General features: G+C 36.8%; 2 protein-coding genes across 18 annotated transcripts in view; both read left to right on the top strand.

The window, feature by feature from the left end:
- LOC127880801 (trafficking protein particle complex subunit 13-like) overlaps window positions 1–23,505 on the top strand; it is a 122,059-nt gene that overhangs the window by 95,422 nt on the left and 3,132 nt on the right. For all 4 annotated transcript variants that reach the window (XR_008049745.1, XR_008049744.1, XM_052428237.1 and 1 more), the window contains exons 4-11: window positions 3,605–3,735; window positions 4,866–4,938; window positions 5,515–5,559; window positions 14,597–14,727; window positions 16,612–16,724; window positions 17,277–17,365; window positions 21,800–21,900; window positions 22,826–22,979. Coding sequence is in view for 2 of the 4 variants with exons in the window: in XM_052428237.1 (XP_052284197.1) it covers window positions 3,605–3,735; window positions 4,866–4,938; window positions 5,515–5,559; window positions 14,597–14,727; window positions 16,612–16,724; window positions 17,277–17,365; window positions 21,800–21,900; window positions 22,826–22,979 (837 nt within the window). In the remaining 2 variants the exon portion in view is untranslated. The remainder of the gene's footprint in view (window positions 1–3,604; window positions 3,736–4,865; window positions 4,939–5,514; window positions 5,560–14,596; window positions 14,728–16,611; window positions 16,725–17,276; window positions 17,366–21,799; window positions 21,901–22,825; window positions 22,980–23,505) is intronic.
- LOC127880809 (uncharacterized) lies at window positions 7,838–12,188 on the top strand. 14 transcript variants are annotated; one of them, XM_052428259.1, is made up of 4 exons: window positions 7,838–8,734; window positions 8,780–8,809; window positions 8,840–8,854; window positions 8,945–12,188. In XM_052428259.1, the coding sequence occupies exons 1-4, from the start codon at window positions 8,491–8,493 to the stop codon at window positions 9,154–9,156; spliced, it is 501 nt and encodes a 166-aa protein (XP_052284219.1). In that variant the 5' UTR covers window positions 7,838–8,490; the 3' UTR covers window positions 9,157–12,188. The 14 variants fall into 14 exon arrangements, with proteins under 14 accessions (XP_052284219.1, XP_052284216.1, XP_052284218.1 ...); XM_052428256.1 differs by lacking the exon at window positions 8,780–8,809 and having other exon boundaries at window positions 7,838–8,689; window positions 8,720–8,749; window positions 8,840–12,188; XM_052428258.1 differs by lacking the exon at window positions 8,840–8,854 and having other exon boundaries at window positions 8,765–8,809.

Raw genomic sequence — 23,505 nt, 5'->3', positions numbered from 1 at the left:
AAAACACATAGTGAAGACATAACACATGTCTACAGAGTGTGCAAAGCCCCCTACAAAAATAACAGCTCACTTTGTAGGTACTACGGGCATAAACACAAATGACTTGTATAACGTGGTTTCACCTGTCTGTGATTTATTTGTGATTTACCCGTGATTTAATAGTTGTGATAATAGCTTTATCATTGAATCTCAGTAATAAGTAACATTTGAATCTTATATGTTTATACCACAATGTTTACTTGTTGCGTTTCTATATTTTAATTGCAGTTTATTTTTTGTTAGCGCTACAATTACATTATAGCAATTGTGATTTAGTTTGTGATTTACATGTCATTTAACGATGCCATTTAATATTATTTCATTAAAAAAAATCATACAACAATCACTACGTAGTGTTCATTTCTGAAATAAAGTGAATGAAAACAAAACAAATCGGTTCAAAATGTATGCAAAATCCGTGTAATTGGTTCTCACAAAGAGGGAGCAAATCTTCGTTGTTCTTTAACTGCATGGAACAAATCACACGAAAAAAGCAAAGTCAAATGAGCATTTGTGTTATATCAAACATTACTTTTATCCCAAATTTCTCAATTATCTCTGTCACACTTTATATAAAATGAAGTATTATCTTTTGTCATTGGCAGTTGAAATATTTGATAGTTTTGGAACATTTTAAGAGTTATACAAACAACGTTTGTCTCAATGATGTTCAAAACTTTAAGTAAATATTTGCAAGCAATTGTGATTGGATTTACAAAAGCGACAAGAAACACATAACATTGACATTTATTTGACTGAAGTAAATATTCAGCACTTCCATTACATTAAATACTGGACAAATTAAAACACACATTATGCTCATGAATAAATATATATTTAAATGTCTGTTTTATCTCAAGTCAAGCTACTTGATTGCAATCCCTCTAAAACAAGGAATTCTACAGAAAGGGGGTATCTGATTAAATTTCTTTCATGTCGAGTCCAAGTCTATAAGTAGGTAACAATTTGCTCGCTTCTTCTCGCACTTTCCCACCGTACTCCTAATGTTCACCTACAAATGTAGCAACAGCATTTCGACTGGGACTGTGTGATGAGTAAACATTACAGTCCAACCTGTCAATAAAGACCACTCAAGGGATTTGGTTGTTGTGGTCTTTGTTCACAGGTGGTCTTTATTCGCAGGGTCGATCGAAACTTTGCAAAATATGCTAGTAGTTTTTTAACAGGTACCTTATCTATGTATGTGCTCTATTGTTTAAATGTTTGAATACTTATGCATGTATAGTGAAATAAAGGATTGAAAACACAGTAACTGTTTTGTTTTACATTTGTATATTTATTACATGTTGTATTTCAATTCCCCAATGATTTTATTATTTATTTAATTTATCATATACTGTATAAATAACTATTGACATACATGTATATGTACATGTACATGCGTCAACAAACCACTTATGCACTAAGTCATTTACTGACGCGAATTCCGACTCATGCTTAGGGCGTTTACTTTCACAGTTTACGTTCTCCTGGAATTCGTCCATAATCTCATGTTTACGCTTTAAAATGCTCTGATTTTGAGTTTTTCCTACACCAAGATCACTAGCCACTCGTCTACAACTGTGTCCTTTACCTAACAAACTAATAACCTTAATGCGTTCTTCCAACGTCAAGAACTTACGATTGGAAGCCATGATGGTTAACTTGAACTGACAATTTACTTTTCTATAATCTATGAACGTCTTATTACGGAGAAATTTAAGAAGAGAATGACTATCAAAATGTTTGTCTTTAATAGGCATCGTAAATGATATGAAACCGTTAATTTCCTTAATGAGTTTATGAAAGCCCCAAATTTGTCTTTGATATTTTCGGCAATTAGTACATCAATCGCGAGTCACTTAAATACAAATGCAAATTTTTACACTTTTGACAAACTGTCAAATGCATAAAAGAAGCAGGCGACAACCAATTAGCAATGCATGTTAAATAAACAAACAACTGCTATCGAGTGCAATAAACTGTCACTTGCCAATATCTCTATAGCGACCGACAAGTCCACTGGTAAGATGTGTATCACGTGACTACGCAGCGTCCTGGCGGATATTTTGTTTTTTGAAAGTTGCGAGATCGTTGATTTTTATGATTGCAGCGGTCGTTGTAAGCTATCAAAATGGAGATTTGGGAATGTAAAAGGGTGGTTGTTGGTCTTTGTTCACAGGTGGGCTTTATTCGCAGGTTCAATATATAGTGAAAATCGTTCGGGAGGAAATCGGTGTGGTCGTTATTGACTGTTGGTCGCTATTAACAGGCGGTCGCTCGTGCAGGTTGGACTGTATGTGTATTTTTGTATTCATATTTCACTTTATTGAATATTTCATCTTTGGTTTTGATTCAAGATTACATCCACGTTGGACATTCGTGTTGCTGACGTCTTGTCTGGGTACGCTTGCTTCGCTTTCCGAGTTTAAGTTGGTTTTTGGTCTCATAATTCCTACAAAGGAAAAATAAATATTGTAAGAAAACAAAACAATAAAGTTCTAATTATACATGTAGTTCAAATATGAATGTGTTAACAATATTCATTTTTCTTTTGTTTATTTAATGTTTTATCTTTTTTATTTACATCACAAAAAAGATAGGTTGGTTGGCATATTTTAATTTGACACTTTTGCGATTGTTCCAAATATATAGTCAACATGTTTTCTGTAAATGAAAACAACTTGGGAAAAGGCAGTGTAGTATATCGTCATAAAGTGACTTTAAACTATAAAACTATAAAAGGCATATTTTGACCGCACAAATATGTTCCATATGAATGCATACTTGTTTTTACGTTTAACAAAAACTGTTCTCTGTAATATAAATATTAACCCTTTCAGTGCGGGAACCAAATTTTAAAGGCCTTTGCAAAAACTAGGAATTTGCCTTGAATGATAGACTAAACTAATTATCTGGTTTCAAATATTTATATAACCAGGAATAGTGCTCAACTTTTCCCATAGCCTGCGCTTCGTTTCGTCAAAATAGAGTAAATAATAAGATACTTACGTGGATTTGAAGTTTCTTAGCAGAGGCAATGTTTACAATTTTCTACTTGACGTGCTAGCCAAAATGACGTCACGGACCACGTGGTATGGCCACTCTGAGAAAAGCCTGTGCCGACTTATACTTTGTGCACATGTACATGTTTTTTAAGAGCAAAGCTAAATTATTTAAAATAACATGTTAATATTTTGCTGAATAAAATGATGTTTTGATATATGGAGATCTACTTTTTGTTTTATATACATGTAATTATAAACCCATCTATTTACCTAAAGTCACGCCTTTGAAATATGAAGATAATGGCATTATGTTATAAAGATGATTTTATAATTTTTGAGAATCTGTGCCACTGCTTTGGTACTTACAGCAATCTCCTGACCAGACTGCGCCTTCGCACAAACTGGTTTAAAGCTATGCTGGCCGCACATGGCATAAGACCCATTTTGGATTGATACTGCTCAAAACATTGCACACCTTTCTTTATGTTTCCACTGCCTTTTTTTTTCTTTCCTCCCATTTTTTTTCCTCCAAATTTTTCTTTCCTCCCATTTTGCAGTCAGACCTCCAGGTGAATGGGCAGCGGCTGCTATTAAAGGGGGTCAACTCGGAGCCTGTGACCTTCCTCAAGCCCAACGAGAGCATAGACGACGTCATACAACATGAGGTCAAGGAAGTGGGCAATCACATGTAGGTTTGCCATGAAATATTTTGGGGTTTAAAAATAAAGGCTGATTTCAATTACAACCAAAGGCCAATTATAAAAAAAGTAAATCTCATGTATGTTTGTCATGAAACATGCTGGTTAGGTCGATTTTGGAGAAGAACATGGTTTGATTCTGGTAAGAACAAAGTAAATCATGTGTATGTTTTTAGTAACAAAAATGGTGCTTTTATGTCCAATTTAGTCTAACAATAAAGGGAAATTTCTATTAAGTAGAAAGGCTCACTATGAAACAAGTAAATCACATGTATGTTTGTCATGAAATATTTGTGGTTAAGAAGGAAGGCCAATTTTTATTAAGAACAAAGGCCGATTATTAAGAAAAAATTCACATCTATGTTTATCATGATACATGTTTGGGTAGAAGGCCTATTTTGAACAGAGTAAAACACGTGCTTGTTGTCATGAATCATTGGTTATATTAAGGTCAATTTTAGTAAAAACAAAGGAATGATTTGGGTAAAAACAAAGTTTATCACGTATACATTTGAGGTTAAAAAAAAGGTGCTTTTAAGGCCTATTTTGGGAAGAATTATGGCAAATTTGATTAAGAACGAAGGTCAATTATATTAAAAGTAAATCACACATATGTAGCTTTTTAAGCAATCACATGTATGATTGTCATGAAACCTTGGTGCTATTAAGGTCATTTGTAAGTAAGAACAATGGATGATTTTTGGTGATAAGTGAATAATTTTTATATTTGTGGTAAAACAATGTGTGCTTTTATGCCCAAGTTTGAGTAAGATCAAAGGAAAAAAAAATTGTAAGAAAATAGGCCAATTATGAACAAAGTTAATCACATGTATTATATATTTTTGGTAAAACATCATTGCTTTAATTACACATTTTTAGGTGATAACAAGGGAAAAATCATGTACATGTGCATTTTTTTTGTAATTGGTTATACAAAAAAATAATCTTTATTTTGTATCAACTCTCTCAACTACATAACATTTCACCAAACATTCCAGATAGGTTTTTGCCCAAAAATGGAAGTCAAGTTTGATAACCAGTCCAAAAAGGCAACCCCTGGGGTCCATTTTCTTATCACACCATGTGTATATTTTTGTCCATGAACTTGTTAAATTTTCAGTCTTGTGTGTGCTGTACGATACACCACAGAGAGCGGAGAAGAGATGGCTTTCAGAAAGTTCTTTAAATTCCAGGTATATAAGAAACCATGCTATGGGAAAACAGGGCTTAATGCATGTGCGTAAAGTTTCGTCCCTGATTAGCCTGCTTTCCGCTTATATAGTATTTTTGGTGTAAAAGAAGTCTCCTCTAAGCGAAAATCCAGTTTGGGTGGAAACCGGAGACCTTGATTAGCCTGTGAAGACTGCACAGGCTTATCTTGGACGACACTTAATGCACATGCAAAAGGCCAGTTTGCCTAGAGCGATGCTAAAATGCAATTTTTTGTGTAATGCATGGTTATAATCAATAAATTAAAATCACGTTTAACAGTTGGTTGAAAATGAATATTGTAAAAAAAAATGTTTTATATGCACTGTTTTATATAGACAAATGTGTCTGTTTGATACTGATTGTGTTAGAAATTTTCAAAAATGTATGAATGATAATTTCAACTTTAAATAATACTTTAGAATATCAGTATATTACTTCCTTGACAAATTTGAGTAAATAAATATTTTTGATGAAATTTATGCATGCTAGGATTTACTCCATTGGACCACAATTTTAAGGATTGTTTTTTCATTTTGGGATAATGCTTGTCATTTTAGGTCTTGAAACCACTTGATGTCAAGACAAAGTTTTACAATGCTGAGGTAAAATAATTTATTTAAAGCCCATTTAGACTTAAAATCAACGAGGATATCTGAACTTTTACAAGCAAAAGCGAGATTGGTTTCGGGCAGCTCATGAAAACTACGTGGTGCTTCCGACACTGCCCGAGGCCAATCTCGCGTTTGCACATAAATGTTTGGATATTGTCACGGGAAATTCCCATGGTATATTGTGACACAAAATAAAAACGAGCAATTTTTATCACGTTAAATCTATGTTACCAAATCTAGCGTTGAAATTTTGGCTTTTGCTGTAAGGAACACTGATTTTTAGCGAGGCTGTTTTCGGAGAAAACCCGATCTATTGTCATAGCCAGCTCGTCGTCCGACGTCCGCCATAGGCGTTGTGCTAAAACCTTAACATTGGCCATAACTTTTTAAATATTGAAGATAGCACCTTGATATTTTGCATGCATGTGTATCTCATGGAGCTGCACATTTTGAGTAAAATTTCAAGGTGAACATCATCCTTTAAGGTCTAGGGTCGAAAAAACAAAGTAAAGGGAAGTAATAAGCTTTAAATGGACATAGTTATCTGACCTACCCACGTATATATTTTTGTTAAATAAATTGAAGCTGCGCAGTAAGTGGCATTGTGTTTCTGACAAAGACATTGTGGTAAAAGGTCAAGGTCATCTTTTACGGTCTACAGTAAAAAAACAAATTTAAGGGAAGTAATAAGCTTTAAAAAGAGAGATAATTATTCAATATTGAACATAGCCACTTTATATATTTGGCATGCATGTGTATCTCATGGAGCTGCACATTTCGAGTGGTCAATCACAGTCACGGTAGTGGCTTTTAATTATTTGCTACTAAAAATAGAGATTTGTTAGAGACAGTTATTTTCAAGGGAAGTAATTTATATAATTATAAATCTCATATTATATATTTCCTTACCAACAATTGAAGTTCTTTTCACAGTTACTGTACAGATTTATTATTTTGATTATTTATAACTCAAATGATTAATTTGTTTTTTTTAATGCATACATGCCATACGTCCCGGATTGTCCGGGACAGTCCCGGAAATGAAGAACTGACAATGCCTACCCGAATAGGCAGACTACGCTATGTGTCAAAATCGATCAATTAACAGGGGTCCTGTTATCATATCGATTGTCTCACGTTCGCGGTCACACCGAAAAGGCGGCATTGTTTAATGTGGTTGTTAATTGACTTTAATCTACTACGTCATTATTTCCCGCTGCGTAAGGGCAAAGGATAGTTGTTCACACATCTGAAGTCCAACATCGCTGAGTAAAAAATTAAAAGCAGTTTATGTTTGCACGTTTAACCGACAAAGAAGTTGAGTAAAAAAGTAAGCATATAAAAACGTCATCCTCACTAGGTTTATTATTGTCTTGTTCTAAACCCCTAGTAAACATAACGTTAAAAATAATAAGTGAATTTGAATTTCGTTCGCCATGTCAAAACTTTGTATTTATAAATGTTATTAATGAATAATGGCGTATGAACAACTACGCGTTACACACCGGTCTTAATAACAATAACGCAGTGACGTCACCATCTATGTTTAGAACGCTTACACTGAAAACACGTGGCTTGTATCTAGTAACGGAAGTAGTAATGTTTAATTTGACGTTATTAGATTAAGTGTACTTCGGATAGGCTTTCGAACTTATGCAATTAACGATGCGAAACAAAAAAACGTACCAAAAATGCATGTGTCTATAAATATCGCTACATTTTATACATGTCCCGGAAAATCGGCAAAAGTCCCGGACAATTTAACTCAATGTCCCGGAATTGGTCTGAAAAATTATGGCATGTATGTTTAATGATATAATTATAATTTCTTTGATGTTCATTACATACCTGTGGACTTATGTCCATAGATACATGATCAACTCTTGCTATGATCTCTTTTAAACCACAGGTCTTGGTTGTCAGTGATGTCTGACATGGTCATAATTGACTTTGAAACCCCCCCCCCCCCCAGTTGGATTTGACAAAATTCAAGAGAAGTAATAAGCTTTAAAGGGAGATGATTTCTATACCTGCCAAATGATAAATAGCAATTTTATTTCAATGTTGCGCAGTAGGGGGCATTGTGTTTCTGATGAACACATCTCTTGATAGAATTATCTTTTTCTTACCTGTTCTAATTTGTGAATGCTAGTTTTCATTAAATACCAGTGGACTTGTGTCCATACATACATGGTCATAATTGACTTTGAAACCCTTCCCCCCCCCCTCCCCCCAGTTGGATTGGACAAAATTCAAGAGAAGTAATAAGCTTTAAAGGGAGATGATTTCTATACCTGCCAAATGATAAATAGCAATTTTATTTCAATGTTGCGCAGTAGGGGGCAGTGTGTTTCTGACGAACACATCTCTTGATAGAATTATCTTTTTCTTACCTGTTCTAATTTGTGAATGCTAGTTTTCATTAAATACCAGTGGACTTGTGTCCATACATACATGATGAACTCAGGTTTAGATCTCTTTGATAAACCACAGGCCTTGGTTGTCAGTGATGTCTGACTTGGTCATTTTTTACTGTCTACAGACCTTCCCACCCCCCCCCCCCCCAGTTGGATTGGACAAAATCCAACGGAAGTAATAAAGCTTTAAAGGGAGATAATGTCTATACCTGCAAAATGATAAATAGAAATTTTATTTCAATGTTGCGCAGTAGGGGGCATTGTGTTTCTGACAAACACATCTCTTGTTGGGTCACTAGGTCAAAGGTCAACCTCTAAAAAAAATCTGACAAGCATTCGCAGCCGAGCGTGGCACCGGTTATGCGGTGCTCTTGTTTATTGGTTGACGTTATTATACAAAATATTTAAGAATATTTCGTAGATTTTGAGTTTTTCTTTGGCTTTAATATATTTGTTATATTATAATACCAGACTACAGCACATGGAATGTAAAACCTCTTGAATCATGTGTCAATCAGCGGTATGTAGGTGGAATAAATCATCTTCTGTGATAGGTTTGGTTGTGAGAGGTCTGGTTGTGATAGGTCTGGTTGTGAGAGGTCTGGTTGTGATAGGTCTGGTTGTGAGAGGTCTGGTTGTGAGAGGTCTGGTTGTGAGAGGTCTGGTTGTGAGAGGTCTGGTTGTGATAGGTTTGGTTGTGAGAGGTCTGGTTGTGATAGGTTTGGTTGTGAGAGGTCTGGTTGTGAGAGGTCTGGTTGTGATAGGTTTGGTGGTGAGAGGTCTGGTTGTGAGAGGTCTGGTTGTGAGAGGTCTGGTTGTGAGAGGTCTGGTTGTGATAGGTTTGGTTGTGAGAGGTTTGGTTGTGAGAGGTCTGGTTGTGATAGGTTTGGTTGTGAGAGATCTGGTTGTGATAGGTCTGGTTGTGAGAGGTCTGGTTGTGATAGGTTTGGTGGTGAGAGGTCTGGTTGTGAGAGGTCTGGTTGTAAGAGGTCTGGTTGTGAGAGGTCTGGTTGTGATAGGTTTGGTTGTGAGAGGTCTGGTTGTGAGAGGTTTGGTTGTGAGAGGTCTGGTTGTGATAGGTTTGTTTGTGAGAATTGGACCGTCTGTCAGACAACTGTTTGAAGATAAAATCCTTTATGCAAATGAATTCAAGAAAGGAAAATCATTGTAGTTGGTTCGCTGTTTTTTTTGCAAGTTTTCCTTTCTATTTGTAGTTAAAAACATGTTTAAAATATGTCGCAAAGTTGAAACAGTTTGACATTTTGTCACTTGTGGTTACATTGAAGTTGCTTTTATTACATGCCCTCTTAAAAACAGTTATGGGTTATGCAAATTCTTCTGCACAGTCTGTATGGTGGGTGTTAATAATAATAATCTTTATAATGTTGAAACTTAAGCTAAAATATTGTAACACATTCAGCAAAAACATTTTCATATTCATGTGTTTAACGTAAACTGTAAGTATGAAACAGATTTTGTTTTTATTCAGAATGTTTATATGTTCATGTATATAGTTGAATCATGTACATGTATTTGTTTACATATTTATTTTTTGTTACTTGATGTGAACAACACAAAAATATATATTTGCTTTAAGAGATCATAAATATTTTAAAATGCAGGAGTTTTAACATGTTAATGTCCATTCGATTTTTATGCCCCCCTTCGAAGAAGAGGGGGTATATTGTTTTGCACAGGTCGGTCCGTCGGTCCACCAGATGGTTTCATGAAACTTCATAGGTACATTGATCATGACTGGCAGATGACCTCTATTGATTTTCAGGTCACTAGGTCAAAGGTCAAGCTCACAGGGACTCGAAACAATAAAACGGTTTCCGGATGATAACTCAAAAACGCTTATGCCTAGGATCATGAAACTATTTAGGTACATTGATCATGACTCGCAGATGACCCCTATTGATTTTTCAGGTCACTAGGTCAAAGGTCAAGATCACAGTGACTCGACACAGAAAAATGGTTTCCGGATGATAACTCAAGAACGCTTACGCCTAGGATCATGAAACTTCATAGGAACATTGATCATGACTCGCAGATGACCCCTATTGATTTTCAGGTCACTAGGTCAAAGGTCAAGGTCATGGTGACTCGACACAGTAAAATGGTTTCCGGATGATAACTCAAGAACGCTTAAACCTAGGATCATGAAACTTCATAGGTACCTTGATCATGACTGGCAGATGACCCCATATTGATTTTCAGGTCACTAGGTCAAAGGTCAAGGTCACAGTGACTCAAAACAGTAAAATGGTTTCCAAATGATAACTTTGAAGTGCTTTGGCGGATTTCATTCAAACTTGGTATGAGTATATATATGGATAAGAAGATGATGCACGCCAAATGGCATTGTACACCATCTGTGAATAAGGGAGTTATGGCCCTTTGTATCTTGAAAAAATGCTTTTTTGTGTCCGGAGCCATATCTTAGAAATGCTTTGGCGGATTTCATTCAAAAATAATTAGGCCTAGGATCATGAAACTTCACAGGTACATTGATCATGACTGGCAGATGACCCCTATTGATTTTAAGGTCACTAGGTCAAAGGTCAAGGTCACAGTGACACAAAACGTATTAACACAATGGCTGCCACTACAACTGACAGCACATATGGGGGGCATGCATGTTTTACAAACAGCCCTTGTTCAGCTTAATTTTATTACTGTTTTGCTTCTTAGTTTAAACCTGTTTTTTAGCTCAATTGCATAGAAAGCCTAAGGCTTACTTAAAACGCTCTCAAGTCTGTTTCATGGGACTAGAACCAGTACTTGTTGTCTAAAGATCTAAAGAACGCTCCCTCAGTGGGGGTGGAACCGATGACCTCCCAATCATTAGGCTGACACCATATCTACTAAGCCAAGTAAGTCGCTCCCACAGTGGGGGTCGAACACTTGACCTCCTGATAGCTAGGCGGACACCATATAATCTATGCCAAGGAAGTCGCTCCCACAGTGGGGATCGAACACGTGACCTCCTGATAGCTAGGCTGACACCATATACACTATGCCAAGGAAGTTGCTCCCACAGTGGGGGTAGAACCCATGACCTCCTGATAGCTAGGCGGACACCATATACACTATGCCAAGGAAGTCTAGTTAAAGATGACATTGTGTTGTATTAAACTGACACGTATTTTATGAATATATACTTTCTTTTTTTTTGTAACAGATGGTTTTAATGCTATTGATGTATGCATTGTGTATTTTTTTTGCTTCAGACAAAAGTGTTTTTTGTATGATAAGGGATTTAGTAATATTTGTCAATATTGAAAAATTAAATTTGTGATCATTGTAAAACAGGAATAATTTCATATGTCATTAAACAAGAGCTGTTATAAACATCTGAAATGGATCTGTAAATAATAGTTGGCAAAAAACATTAAAAATTATGTGGGTTCCATGCTATTATATATCTTTTTGTATTTATATATGACACAGGATTATGTTGTAAGTGTACACACTGTTTACTAATTGCTTCGCTGCTGTGCTTTTGCTGAGTTATTGTGATCACCCATGTCTGTCAATTGTCTAGCAGTATGCATCATCAATTTTAACTTGGTTACCACTCTAGAGGCCTCATTTTCATTAAATCTCGATAAAAATTAGTCAGAATGTTTATCTGAACAATATCTAGGCTGACTTAGAATCTGGGTCTTGTGCATTCCAAAACTAGGTCATCAGGTCAAATGATGGAGAACCCTTATTACCACTCTAGAAGCCACATTTATCACTCAATCTTGATGAAACTAGATCAGAATGTTTTTTAAATAAAATGGCTAGGTCAAGATCAAATCTCAGCCACAGGCATTCCAGTCACCCGGGTCTAATCTAATCTAAGATTGCGTGTTACCACTCAAGAGGCCACATTTATGACTCAATCGTAATGGAGCTTGGTCACAGTTAATGATTAGCTTGATAATATCTTATCCAAGTTTGTATCTGGGTCATGTGCATTCACAAACTAGATTACCGGGTCAAATCTTAATCAAACGCACATTACCACTCTAGTTAAAAGATTTATGACTCAATCTTGAATAAACTTTGTCAACAAAAGACTCTTGATAATATAAGGGTTGAGTTTGAATATGGTGTACATACTTTTAAAATAAGATCACAAGGTCAAATGTCAACAACACCTTGTTAAAACTCTAGAAAAAAAGCCTCAATCTTGATGACAGTTTATAAGAATGTTTATTGTGACATTTCCTAGACTAAATTTAAGCCATGTGTGCTTTAAAACCTGGTCATAATGTCAAATTAAAAAAAACAACACCTTGTTACCACTTAAGAGGCTTCATTTATGAGTCAATTTTGATGAAAGTTTGTTAGAATGTTTATCTTTTCTCTATATATATATACTGAATTTCAATCTGGGTCACTTGCATTAAAAACTAGGTCACCAGGTCAAGCCTTATTAACAGCTTGTTACCACTTAAAATGCCACATTTATGACTCAAACCTGTTGAAAAATGGTCAGAAAAGTTTTTTTTACAATACTAAGAATGAGTTCACATAGGTAATGTGATCTAAAAACTAGGTCACAAAGTCAAACCTTAGAAATACATTGTTACCAGTTTAGAGGTCTCATTTATGACTCAATCTTGATGCAATTTTGTCAAAATGATTATTCTTACAATATCAAGACCCAGTTGGAAATTTGGCCATGTGCCGCCAAAAACTAGGTTACCAGGTGAAATCTTTAAAAAAAAAACTTATCACTTCTCTAAATGCCACAATTATAATGCAATCTTAACGCAATCTTGAAGAAATAATGTAATCTTGACATTTTCTAGACTGACTTTGAATCTGGGTAATGTGTATCCTAAACTAGGCCATCGGGTCATGCAATTTGTAAAAAAAGACTTGATGCCACTTTAGAGGCCACATTTATTACTCTATCTGGTTTAAACTTTAACAAATAAAAGTTACAATGTAAAGGCCAAGTTTGAATGTAGGTAATGTTTGTCTAGAAACTAAGTCACCAGATCAATTTTTAAAAAGTTCTTACCTTTATAGGGGCAAGATTTATGACTTAAGGATGATGAAACATGATCAGAAGGTTTATTTTTACAATACCTAGGCCACGTTTGAATCTTGGTCAGATGTGTTCAAAAAGTTGGACATCCAGTCAAATTAAAAAACAACAACACATGAAACTTATCTAGAGGCCATATTGATGACTCAGTCTTGATGAAACTTGGTCAGAATTTGTATGCCCCCGCATCGATAGATAGGGGGTATATTGTTTTTGGCCTGTCTTTCTTTCTTTCTTTCTGTCTGTCTGTCATTCTGTCCCAAAACTTTACTTCACAGTAAAGTTTTGCAATAACTTTTTAAATATTGAACATAGCAACTTCATATTTGGCATGCATGTGTATCTCATGGAGCTGCACATTTTGAGTGGTGAAAGGTCAAGGTCATCCTTCATAGTCAAAGGTCAAAAAAAAAAGCGGCGCATTAGGGGCATTGTGTTTCTGACAAACACATCTCTTGTTGTCTTGACAATACAAGATCATGATTGAATCTGGGTCGCGAGATCAAGTCTTCAGTAATTGGTGTCCTTGAACTCAGGTGAGCGCTAAAGGGGCATCATGCACCTCTTGTTGTTTTAAGACTTGTAAAGTGTCCATGCTTTATGATCTATTTTCTAAAAATACCAAAGCATGCTATTTAGCAACTTCTCTCAGAGGACATAATTTTCTGCTTTTGGATTCATATGGGCATTTATTTTGGGAGTTGGTGCTTTTTAAATAATTTTCAAAAAAGAAATGTTAAGCATTAAAAGATATTTTTGTGTAAAAATTAAAGAAAGTTGATGTTTTTCATAAAGAACATGGGTCAACTTTGTTAAAAGTTTGTTTTATTCTTAAAATTTGTATCCATATTGAAAAAAATTCTATCAGAATATGCATATTTAAAGTAGTTTTTTTTTCACGTCTCAATTGTACTTGTTAATGTCTTATTGATAAATCTTAATAATATTGTTTCGTTTGAAGTCTCAATCAAAATCACTTGATCTATTATTAAAACATGGTTTCTATGCTACATTTTACACTGGCAAACATTGGTTTCTACTTTATTTTGATAAACCTAAAAATGGTTCCTACAGGAAAATTAATTGTGGCATGCTGGTCATTGGTTTCTATGTTAGTTTGAGTGTCTAGACATAGGGTCCTATAGCCTTTGTGCCTAGACATTGGGTCCTATAGCCTTTTTTTATGAAATTGCCTACTGTTGTCAGCGATAAACTTCTTTGATTGGCATATACAAAATGTACATATAAAATGTATATAAAGCTGTCTAACCCAGGTTTTTACCTTAATTGACCGTGAAAATGGCTATGTGCAAACAGCATAAAGCCAGAACAGCCTGCAAGTAACTAGCAGTCTATTCAGATTTTATGCTGTTTGCTTCTCATCAGTATCTAAGGGTTGGAAATGAAGCCTTTAAAACTTGAATCAAGTAAGAAAGGTATTGTATTAAATTTGACTTTCTAAGGGACTTCAAACTCGTCAAAATACCTATCTAAGTGGTAAAGGGTTAATTCAGGCTCAGATCATCAACATTAAAGTCATTGTGCCCATGGTTGGTTTCAGTGTGATGATGTGTACTTGGAGGTACAGATTCAGAACATCACCCCTGGTCCCCTTTACATGGAGCACGTGAGACTGGACCCCTCCGACCTCTACCACGCCCAGGAGCTGAATACGCTGGAGGCAAAACATGGGTAAGATATAGTTTGACTCGACCCCTCGGACCTCTACCACGCCCAGGAACTGAACACGCTGGAGGCCAAACATGGGTAAGATATGGTTTGACTCGACCCCTCAGACCTCTACCACGCCCAGGAACTGAACACGCTGGAGGCCAAACATGGGTAAGATATGGTTTGACATGACCCCTCGGACCTTTACCACGCCCAGGAACTGACCACACTGGAGGCCAAACATGGGTAAGATATGGTTTGACGCGACCCCTCGGACCTTTACCATGCCCAGGAACTGAACACGCTATATATATAGAGGCCAAACATGGGTAAGATATGGTTTGACACGACCCCTCGGACCTCTACCACACCCAGGAACTGAACACACTGGAGGCCAAACATGGGTAAGATATGGTTTGACATGACCCCTCGGACTTCTACCACGCCCAGGAACTGAACACGCTGGAGGCCAAACATGGGTAAGATATGGTTTGACTCGACCCCTCGGACCTCTACCACGCCCAGGAACTGAACACGCTGGAGGCCAAACATGGGTAAGATATGGTTTGACATGACCCCTCGGACCTCTACCACACCCAGGAACTGAACACGCTGAAGGCCAAAGATGGGTAAGATATGGTTTGACGCGACCCCTCTGACCTTTACCATGCCCAGAAACTGAACACGCTATATATATAGAGGCCAAACATGGGTAAGATATGGTTTAACACGACCCCTCGGACCTCTACCACACCCAGGAACTGAACACACTGGAGGCCAAACATGGGTAAGATATGGTTTGACACGACCCCTCTGACCTTTACCACACCCAGGAACTGAACACGCTGAAGGCCAAACATGGGTAAGATATGGTTTGACACAACGCCTCGGACCTTTACCACACCCAGGAACTGAACACACTGGAGGCCAAACATGGGTAAGATATGGTTTGACACGACCCCTCGGACCTCTACCACACCCAGGAACTGAACACGCTGAAGGCCAAAGATGGGTAAGATATGGTTTGACACGACCCCTCGGATCTTTACCACGCCCAGGAACTGAACACACTGGAGGCCAAACACGGGTAAGATATGGTTTGACACGACCCCTCGGACCTTTACCACGCCCAGGAACTGAACATGCTGGAGGCCAAACATGGGTAAGATATGGTTTGACTCGACGCCTCGGACCTCTGGCACACTCAGAAACTGAACACACTGTATTTATGGTAAATAACACAGTAGCATGTATATATATTTTATGATCTTGAATAAAACCAAGTAGTGTATTAAATTAAGCGTAGTTTTATTTCATATTGCCAGTGTTGGCTATGCCTTTTGCAAGGTAAACATGATCTTAAGAAAGAGGTTATATATATTAGCATATCTTGTATAACATATTTGAACATTATTGCTGCTAAATGGTATCACTTTGTTTTATGATCATATACATGTATACATTGTATGTCTTTTATTGAAGTAAAAAAAACAAAAAAACAAACAAACAAGAAAGAGGTTGTAGTGTATTTAAGCTTAAAACAGTGGTGACAATGTCTTAGGTCTGTTTCATTTCATATCGCCAGTGGTGGCAATGTCTTTCTTTTTGACTTCATATTTCCAGTGGTGACAAATTATGTCTTTGGTCTGTTTTATTTTATATTGCCAGTGCCAGGTGACAATGTCTTTGGTCTGTCTCATTTCATATCGCTTGTGACGACAAAGTCTTTCTGTTTCATTCCATATTGCGAGTATTGACAATGTCTTTCTGTTTCATTTCATATTGCCAGTGGTGACAATGTCTTTCGTCTGTCTCATTTCATATCGCTTGTGGTGACAAAGTGTTCTGTTTCATTTCATATTGCCAGTGGTGACAAAGTGTTTCTGTTTCATTTCCTATTGCCAGTGGTGACAATGTCTTTGGCAAGGTTGACTACTTGAACTCCATGGACACCAGACAGTATCTCTACTGTCTGACACCCAGACCTCAGCTGTATGAGGCCAACAAGGTCCTCAAAGGTTGGTCAGATGAGGGCTTATAGAAAATCATTGTACCTGAAAGAAAAATATTGAAGGGATGTGGGTTGGTTATATGGTTTCAGGTAAGATCCCAAAGCAATTCGAGAGAGGGATAATTTTAAACGATGTGGAAATAATTTATACGATGCTTGTAAATTAGGGGGTGGGTGATTATGAAAGACCAGTTTCATTTTCATATCTAGCAAATTGTGTATGAAATACAAGAACTAAGATATTCTACAGCAATGCAATAAAATGGGCAGGTTTGAGCAAAATCTCAAAATGTAATTTATTTCTTCACTTGTATTTCAATAATTTAAGTTATTCACATTATTGATTTCTTGACTGTGTAAGCATGACACATTAGAAAAAACTAAAATAAACAATATGAATGCATTGTACATTACAAACATGACACAATTGATAATAGCTGGATTTAAAGAAATGCCATGAGACATGTTGTACTTTAATGTATTTAAACCATATTTCTTGAACAATACTTTCCTTAGCTCTATCAATGATTGACCTTGACCTTTCAACCTCTGTTTTCAGGAGTTACCAATATTGGGAAGCTTGACATTGTGTGGAAGACAAACCTGGGTGAAAAGGGTCGTCTCCAAACCAGTCAGCTGCTAAGAGTGGTCTGTATAATAAGTAGCCATCATTTGACCCGCATCAAGGGAAAAAGGGTCTTATGCCACATAGGACCAGGGTTTCTCCAGACCAGCCTGCGCATCCATGCAGTCTAGTCAGGAGCTACCCTGTCAGCTAAAGAGACTACAAATACATACAAATGCATGACAGAGTAGCACAAGAGCATGAGACTGCACAAATGCATATTGCATAAGACACATTTTACAATATTGAACAGCCAATCATGTTAGGTTGACAAGAGATATAATGGCATGTACTTTTTAATGGATATTTAATTTTTACTTTACAGGAATCCAATGTGAGTACTTGAAAAATGCAAGTTATTGCTCTTTTAGCACTATTTTCTTGGTCTTGAAAACTGTGTTACCCAAGTTCTTACATGTATTTTCAAACATATATTGCAAACTTGAAAAAGCATTTTTAAATAAAATTAATCAATTATTCCTCTTGTCTGCTTCTAGTTGTCCTCTACCGGTGAAACCCGAGGGGACTTATGGTTTGCGCTCTGTTTGTCAGTCAGTCTGTCTGTCCGTCACATTTTTCTGGATCCTGCGATAACTTAAAAAGTTCTTCATATTTTTTCATGAAACTTTCAACATGGATAGATGGCAATATGGACATTATGCACGTCATTTCATTTTGTTCCTACATCAAAAATTGTGGTTGCTATGGTAACCATAATATTAAAAATATTCTGAAAATTTTGGAATTTCTGACAATGGTGAAGCCGGTAGGGGACCATATTGCTTGACAATAGCCTTGTTCTTTAATATTTCTATTGGAAATGTAATGGCTTTTTGATATTATACCCTGCCAAAGTTTTGCCAAAGTTTATCCCAGTTTGGGCTTTGTCCGTACGTCCGTCAGTCCATCTGTCGTTCACAAACTTTTGGCTATATCTCAAGATCTATGTAAGATTTCAGCATGAACCTCATGAGTGTCTAGATATCAATGAGAAGAAGTACCAATCACAAGAACCATAATCTTAGACTTTCCTAAATAAGAGTTATTTCCCTGTGTTGTTTTTGCATTTCCACAGTCTGTCACAAACTTTCCAGGTTTATATCTCAGAAACTATATATCGAATTTCAACATGAAACTTCATGGGTATATAGATATCAAGTATGAGAAATGTCATGCAAAAGAACCATAACTCTACTACTTTCTAACATAAGATTTATTGCCTTTTGTTGTTTTCGCGCCAAAGGCCGAGGGTTTTAGAATGGGGTCTGTCCATCTTTCCTTCAGTCCGTCCGTCTGTCACAAAACTTTTTAGGGCTATATATCAGAAACTATATAAGATGTCAACATGAACTTCATAGGTGTATAGATATCAATGAGGAGAAGTTCCATGCACAAGAACCTTAACCCTACACTTTTTTTAATAAGAGTTATTGTCCTTTTTTGTATTATGATATGGTCAGGGTTAGTTTTTTCTAATGTGTCTCAGATACCATAACTTCATGTGTGTATTGATTTTAATGAGGAGAAGTGCCTTAAGAGCCATAACCCTTCACTTTCCTAAATAAGAGTTATTGCCCTTTGTTGTTTTTGTATGATGAAACTAGCCAATATCTCTGATACCCAACAAGATTTCAACATGAAACATCATATGTGAGTCTACCAACGTGACTTACAGATGAAGTGTGAGTTCAGTTCAGGTCAATTGATTTTTGGCAAAGTTAAGGCCCTTGACCTTCGACAATTTTCTCTTAAATAGCTGCTGTGCGGCAACAAAGCGCTGTATAGGGTGCATTGTGTTTCACAAACGCGTTTTTTTTTGTAAATCTAAATTTAAATCCTATCAGTTAAGATGTTTGCATTAATGAATTTGTTGTCATCACTTAATTTATATCTAATTTATTTTGTGTGAATATAATGTAAATTTATGATAAATGATAGCATGTTCAAAGAAAGAATAAAATAGCTTATATAAAAAAGTTATAAGCACAATTGACCTGGATCATGGGTCTTATGCCATATGCGGCCAGAGTAACTCCAGACCAGGCCTGGAAAGTAAAGCAGTCGGGTCAGGAGTCACTTTGTCTGCTTATGAGACCTTGTGGGACTTTATAGTGAACAGATTAGCTTCTGGCCAGACATTGTGAATGCGAAGGTATGCAGTTTGGTCAGGAGTCACTTTGTCTGCTTATGAGACATTGCAGGACTTTATAGATATTAGAATAGCTTCTGACCAGACTTTGTGAATGCGAAGGTATGCAGTTTGGTCAGGAGTCACTTTGTCTGCTTATGAGACCTTGCAGGACTTTATAGATATCAGATTAGCTTCTGGCCAGACTTTGTGAATGCGAAGGTATGCAGTTTGGTCAGGAGTCACTTTGTCTGCTTATGAGACCTTGCAGGACTTTATAGATATCAGTTTAGCTGCTGGCCAGACTTTGTGAATGGGAAGGTATGCAGTTTGGTCAGGAGTCACTTTGTTTGCTTATGAGACCTTGCAGGACTTTATAGATATCAGATTAGCTTCTGGCCAGACTTTGTGAATGCGAAGGTATGCAGTTTGGTCAGGAGTCACTTTGTCTGCTTATGAGACCTTGCAGGACTTTATAGATATCAGATTAGCTTCTGGCCAGACTTTGTGAATGCAAAGGTATGCAGTTTGGTCAGGAGTCACTTTGTCTGCTTATGAGACCTTGCAGGACTTTATAGATATCAGATTAGCTTCTGGCCAGACTTTGTGAATGCGAAGGTATGCAGTTTGGTCAGGAGTCACTTTGTCTGCTTATGAGACCTTGCAGGACTTTATAGATATCAGATTAGCTTCTGGCCAGACTTTGTGAATGCAAAGGTATGCAGTTTGGTCAGGAGTCACTTTGTCTGCTTATGAGACCTTGCAGGACTTTATAGATATCAGATTAGCTTCTGGCCAGACTTTGTGAATGCGAAGGTATGCAGTTTGGTCAGGAGTCACTTTGTCTGCTTATGAGACCTTGCAGGACTTTATAGATATCAGATTAGCTTCTGGCCAGACTTTGTGAATGCGAAGGTATGCAGTTTGGTCAGGAGTCACTTTGTCTGCTTATGAGACCTTGCAGGACTTTATAGATAACAGATTAGCTTGTGGCCAGACTTTGTGAATGCGAAGGTATGCAGTTTGGTCAGGAGTCACTTTGTCTGCTTATGAGACCTTGCAGGACTTTATAGATATCAGATTAGCTTGTGGCCAGACTTTGTGAATGCGAAGGTATGCAGTTTGGTCAGGAGTCACTTTGTCTGCTTATGAGACCTTGCAGGACTTTATAGATATCAGATTAGCTTGTGGCCAGACTTTGTAAATACGCAGTCTGATCTGGAGCTAGGCTGGCCACATGTGGCATAAAACCCATTTTCACATGACACAGTTCAATTTTAAGTTATATTTTATCACTGTTATGTGTCAATGGGAAGCTTTTTTGAATAAGCTGAAGGTATCTTATAACCATGTCTTCAGAGGTTATTAACCAACTTACATGTTTTTGTTGCTTGCCACGATATCTTAGTCAACAACGTGACGTTGACTTTTTTCTCTAAGCTTTAAAAACATTATTCTTCAACTTTTTTCCTTTCGTTAAGCAATTTGCTTTGTTTAATAACCTTTCTATTTGATCAGTATCCATGTGAGTGGATTGTTGTCATTCTAAATTACTGAGAATACAAATAAATTATAATGTCTCTACCATGCATAATGATAACTTCAACATAAAGCTGTTGTATTTTGACACATATTTTGATTACATTATTTTGAAGCATCTCTCAAGCATGATCAGAAACTTAACAGAAATTTATATTGCCATCTTCGTATGGTTTAAAATATTATCAGCCTTTTCTATACACTCTTGACAATTTTTTGTGTGTAAATATTTTAAAATGTATTGATCTCAGTTATTTATATAAGTTATTCATTTCACTTTATGACAATGTTTAACAGTACATTGATCCCCAGGCCCCAATATATGAGCTTCATTCTTGGTAAACTGGGCTTAACCCTTTCAGTGCTGGAACCAAATTTAAAAGGCCTTTGCGAACAGTTTGGATCCAGATGAGACGCCACAAAACGTGGCATCTCATCAGGATCCAAACTGTTTGCCATTTTGATAGTATTCTTTGAAAAAATATCAAAGAAAATGCTAATTTTACAAATTCAGCAAACAACATTTTAGCAGACGACAAATTTCCCAGCATGCAAAGGGTTAATGAATATGCAATCTGCACAGGTTAATCAGGGACAACAAGTTCTGCCTAAACTGAATTTTTGCCAGGAAGAGATCTCAAAAAACAAAAATTCCATAAATGAGGAAAGTGTCAACCCTGATTACAGTAATCTGGGACAACACTTTACGGATATGCGTTAAGCCCACTTTTCCCTGTGTGAGGCCTACTTAAAACCAGTTTCATGTAACTTACTATCTCTCATTTTTCAGGCCCCAGGGTACGGGGATGTCCGTGTCACCGTTGAGAAAGCACCAGACAGTGCTGCCCTAGAGGACACAGTGGATATTGTGTTGAGGATCACAAACTGCTGGTAGGTCAATGGAGACTTAATTGCTACTGCGTTCTGAGAAAGCTCAGCTTGGTGCATGTGCACAAAGTTGCCTTTCAGTCTGCACAGGCTAAGCAGGAAATTTTGCTCTATTAAGAGTTTTTTTATGAAGTCGAAATTAAAATCCAGTTTAGTCGGAAACTATTGTCCCTGATTAGCCTGTGCGCACTTCACTTTACGCACATGCATTATGCCCTGTTTTCCTTGAGTGGAGCTCATTTTGTCCTATGACTTCCACCAAACTGATAAGATTACTGATATATTGGTCAGTTGATTGGTCAGTGTGTTTGATGGTTTTTCCATTGACCATTTCATTTTCACGCAATTTCGAGAGAATGGTATTTATCTGCTATCATGTGTTACGGTTACTTGTGATGAAAGGAAAACCCCTATTGATTTGGATGTCAAACATCAAGGTCACTGGGGCTTGTAACATAAAAGTTTCAATAAATAAATACCATAATAAGCATTTGGAGTATGATATCACCATCCAAATAGTAGACAATCTATATTTTATGATTGGGCATATTATGGCAATGAAATAACTGCAGATAAGGCTATAAATTCTCTTTTACATAGTGCTCAAACAAAATCCCTGTTTGCATCCATTTTACTGAGAGAAAAAAACAAACTTTTTTTGCAAAGTCTCTCTTGTTATTCACTGACATGTGTGCCCAATTAAGCACATTTTTTTGCTTAACTGCCATAAGCACAGGGTTATCAGGGACGACACTTTCCGCCTAAACTTGATTTTCGGTTAGGAGGGACTTCTTTGAAACTAAATATACCATTAAAGCGGAAAGTGTCGTCCCTGATTAGCCTGTGCGGACTGCACAGGCTAATCTGGGACGACACTTTACGCACATGAATTAAGCCCAGTTTTCTCAGAACAAGACACATATTTCAGTGAGCGGGAGATGGACCTAACGATGTCCCTACAGAATGACCTCAACTCAGGGGTCATGTGGTGCGGCCTCTCTGGCAGAGCCCTGGGGCTCCTAGGGGCCAGTGAACACCTCGACCTTGACCTGAAACTCATCACGCTGCATCCTGGCCTTCAAGTGAGCTCATACACACTATTATTTATATATTATGTGGGCATCTGTAAATATTTACCATCTAAAAATGGTGTCATACAAAAAGTAATGGAATATTTATCTAACACAGAGATAGGCATATTGTTATTGTTTGGAATTGTCTGTCTGTACATCCAGAACACATTTGTTTTTCGGAGCCATATCTCAGAACTTCTTGGGCGTATTTAATTGAAACATGGTGTAAGTGTGTAAATGAGTAAGAGGATAATGCAGGTCAAATGCCCTTGGTATGGATTAGAGGATTATGCAAGTCAACTGCCCTTTATATGGATAAAAGGTTCATGCAAGTCAAATGCCCACCAAATAACATATGAGCCACAGGCTTGCAACATACTACAGTTGTTCTCATCATCTGGTGCTTAGTAACATGCAAGACCCATAACCCTTGAGGCAAGGACAAGATCACATTGAGGTCAAAGTTGGTAACCATGCTTAATTATCATGCTGAACTAAGTATATTTCTCGTAATTTGATAAATTGATACTTCTAT

The sequence above is a fragment of the Dreissena polymorpha genome, chromosome 5, assembly GCF_020536995.1.
Source record: "Dreissena polymorpha isolate Duluth1 chromosome 5, UMN_Dpol_1.0, whole genome shotgun sequence".
Classification (NCBI taxonomy): Eukaryota; Metazoa; Mollusca; class Bivalvia; order Myida; family Dreissenidae; genus Dreissena; species Dreissena polymorpha.
Note: the sequence above shows the minus strand (reverse complement) of the source record. Positions and strands in the feature narration are given on the sequence as shown.

Coding starts and splice junctions, on each gene's coding strand:
- LOC127880809 (XM_052428247.1), top strand. CDS start 8,491: ATGTGTCAATCAGCGGTATGTAGGTGGAATAAATCATCTTCTGTGATA. Junction 8,690..8,719: donor GATAGGTTTGGTTGTGAGAG/GTCTGGTTGTGA, acceptor TGGTTGTGAGAG/GTCTGGTTGTGAGAGGTCTG.